Here is a 2,500-nt window from a genome sequence, read left to right on the forward strand (position 1 = left end):
ATTAGTATCTTTATTTAATTGCTTCTGTATATGGATAGCCTTTTTGTACGAGAAATCATAAAAATTTTGTTAATATTTAACAATCATACTGTGTATGAACAATATCAGTAATAATTCCTTCAGCCATGATAATTATAATATAGTAGATACATTTTTATATTGCATAGGCTTTACTCCAGTAAACCTGTCAGTAGAAAACACCATCAGCCAACAAGAATATATTGTCATAAAAATTACAGTAAAGCCATGCTGTAGTCTTCTTACATTAAGTTGACCTTCTGTTAACATATTTTATAACTGTTATCAAAAAATTAATTTGGGTATCATTTGATGACCTTCAATGGATACCTGGAGACCTGTACAGGCTGAAACGGAACTAAAGTATATCCTAAAAGCATTCAATATCCTAAGTCTTTGTCATAAATGTTGCAAGAAATTACTACAGTCACTGAGAACAGACCAGATTCACAAAAGAATTTTGATTTTCAAGACAGATAACAAGGTAAAAAATAAAAAAAAATAAAAAATTAAAAATTAATGACATTTGGGGGAGATACTGGAGATACATATTACTACTGCATCAAAGTCTTGTGGCAGCAAACAAAATGAGACAAGTGTCAACCCTGAGGTATACACCATCAACAAGTTGGAGCTCCTAGAGTAGAGGGAAATAAGCAGGAAGCACAGATAGATGTTACATCAACAGTATCGCAGGCTGTGACAGCCAGCACTTCAGTTGACTGAGGGCAGAAGCCTGTAACATTAAGGACTACATAGCAAAATGTAACCCTGATGCCCTTGCCAGAAAATGCTGTGAGATGGCAATCCAGGCAGCAGGCTGTGGGTTAAGAGCAATAAACAAAAACAGATTACAGAACTAGCAAGGCAACACTTTGGCTAGTGACTATGGTGCCACCAGCAGAAGTGAATAGCCAAAACCAACCTGGTGGCCTTCGTTCGGGGTATGGCCACAAGTATAGTCGCCAGAAACGCAGCTGTAGTAGTTTCCAGACCCATGACGTGGCTGCCGGAGCGAACAGTCCCGGGGTTAATACACCAAGCAAGACCAAAAGCAAGCACTAGTGTTGGTGGGTTCAGGTAAACTCTCAACACTAACATGCACCTCACACTAACACAACTACTTTCTCCTCAAACCTCCTTCACTTTTGCTCAAAAAGAGCTGAAAATACCTTTATGAAATAAAATATTTTCATACAAAATGAAATTCATATGAAGCAAATAAAACTAATAAAGAAGGAGCTTTGTTTAATACAGACAGTAATCATATACTCAACTCTACAAACAATTTTATCACCAATTCTAAATCTAGAAAACATGTAAATTCACATGAAAAGAAAAAAAAAAAAAAAATTTCATGAAAAAAAAAGTTTTTTTTTAGATGAAATGAAAGTTTTTATTCCTTTAAAAGAACCGCAAATAAAGACTATTGAAGCTCTCTCAGACAAACATCCATAGATTATTTTGAAAACCTATGGATGTTTTTCACTTCCTCTCACTGATTCATAGTTACATACTCCTGACATTCCTCTCCATTATTAATATACTTGCATACCTCCTTTCTTCATTCTCTTCCATGGTTAAAACACTATGCAAGCCATCATCTTACCTGTGTCCTTGAGAAGACCAACTGGAGATGGTATTTAACTGAATTTTTTATGCTATTTTTTTTCCTTTTTTACATGAAAGCATTGATTTCATTTGACTGCACTTAAGAACTTCATCTGTATCCATATCTGATTCTTTATCCAAACCTTTCTTATTTCTCTTTTTAATTAGCTTTTAATATTTAATGCTGATTTTATTACTGCTACTGAGATCTGAAGCATAAAAGTTCAGCACATTTCTCCCATGGAAAAAAAAGAAAAAACACAACAAAACTGAAGATATGAGCCTTCTTCCATAACCTGCACTGTTATGTTGCTCTCATGCAGTTAAGAGAAGTTATTAGTCAACAGACATAAAAGAGTTAATTGCCAACAAGACAAGTTATAATGATGTTTTTTTAGCCTCTCTTGTTTTCTCTCTCTATGAAACTGACAGCTCCAAGGCTTACTTTCTTCATAGCTACAGTCAAATATGTCTTGCCTTACTTTCCATTTTCAAAAGAGGCTAACATGGAGACATAAAAAAGTAATATCATTATCATTAATAATAATAACATTAAACAAACATATAAGTTAACCAAACTAAAATAAAACTCTAATCTTGAAGAAAAAGAAAAAAGTTAAAAAGCACTCGCTCCTAAGAATCCTAAAACAAATGCCATTCTCCTTGTAAATATTAGTTTTTTCTCCTCCAGCATTACAAGAAAACACAGGAACATTACCACCGCCACAGATGCCACTATCCCCAGCACTTACCATGCTCCTTGAGGCAGGGGAGTTGACGAAGTGTTGCTGTGAGCCATGGCCGTTCTGGTGGGGGAAAGTCTGGAAGTTGTTGCCAGCTTGTTGGGGGTCCATTTCCTCACGGAAGCCCA

At 35.3% G+C, this 2,500-nt stretch overlaps 1 protein-coding gene across 46 annotated transcripts in view; it reads right to left on the reverse strand.

Moving 5' to 3' along the window:
* The window catches only part of LOC125027623 (Down syndrome cell adhesion molecule-like protein Dscam2), a 384,720-nt gene that overhangs the window by 23,078 nt on the left and 359,142 nt on the right, over nt 1-2,500 (reverse strand). For all 46 annotated transcript variants that reach the window (XM_047616773.1, XM_047616756.1, XM_047616767.1 and 43 more), the window contains 2 exons: nt 2,382-2,500; nt 944-1,024 (listed from right to left, as the gene is read on the reverse strand). The exon at nt 2,382-2,500 is cut by the window's right edge and continues 42 nt beyond it. In XM_047616773.1, the coding sequence (XP_047472729.1) occupies nt 944-1,024; nt 2,382-2,500 (200 nt within the window). The remainder of the gene's footprint in view (nt 1-943; nt 1,025-2,381) is intronic.

The sequence above is a fragment of the Penaeus chinensis genome, chromosome 7 (assembly GCF_019202785.1).
Source record: "Penaeus chinensis breed Huanghai No. 1 chromosome 7, ASM1920278v2, whole genome shotgun sequence".
In the NCBI taxonomy this organism is placed as follows: domain Eukaryota; kingdom Metazoa; phylum Arthropoda; class Malacostraca; order Decapoda; family Penaeidae; genus Penaeus; species Penaeus chinensis.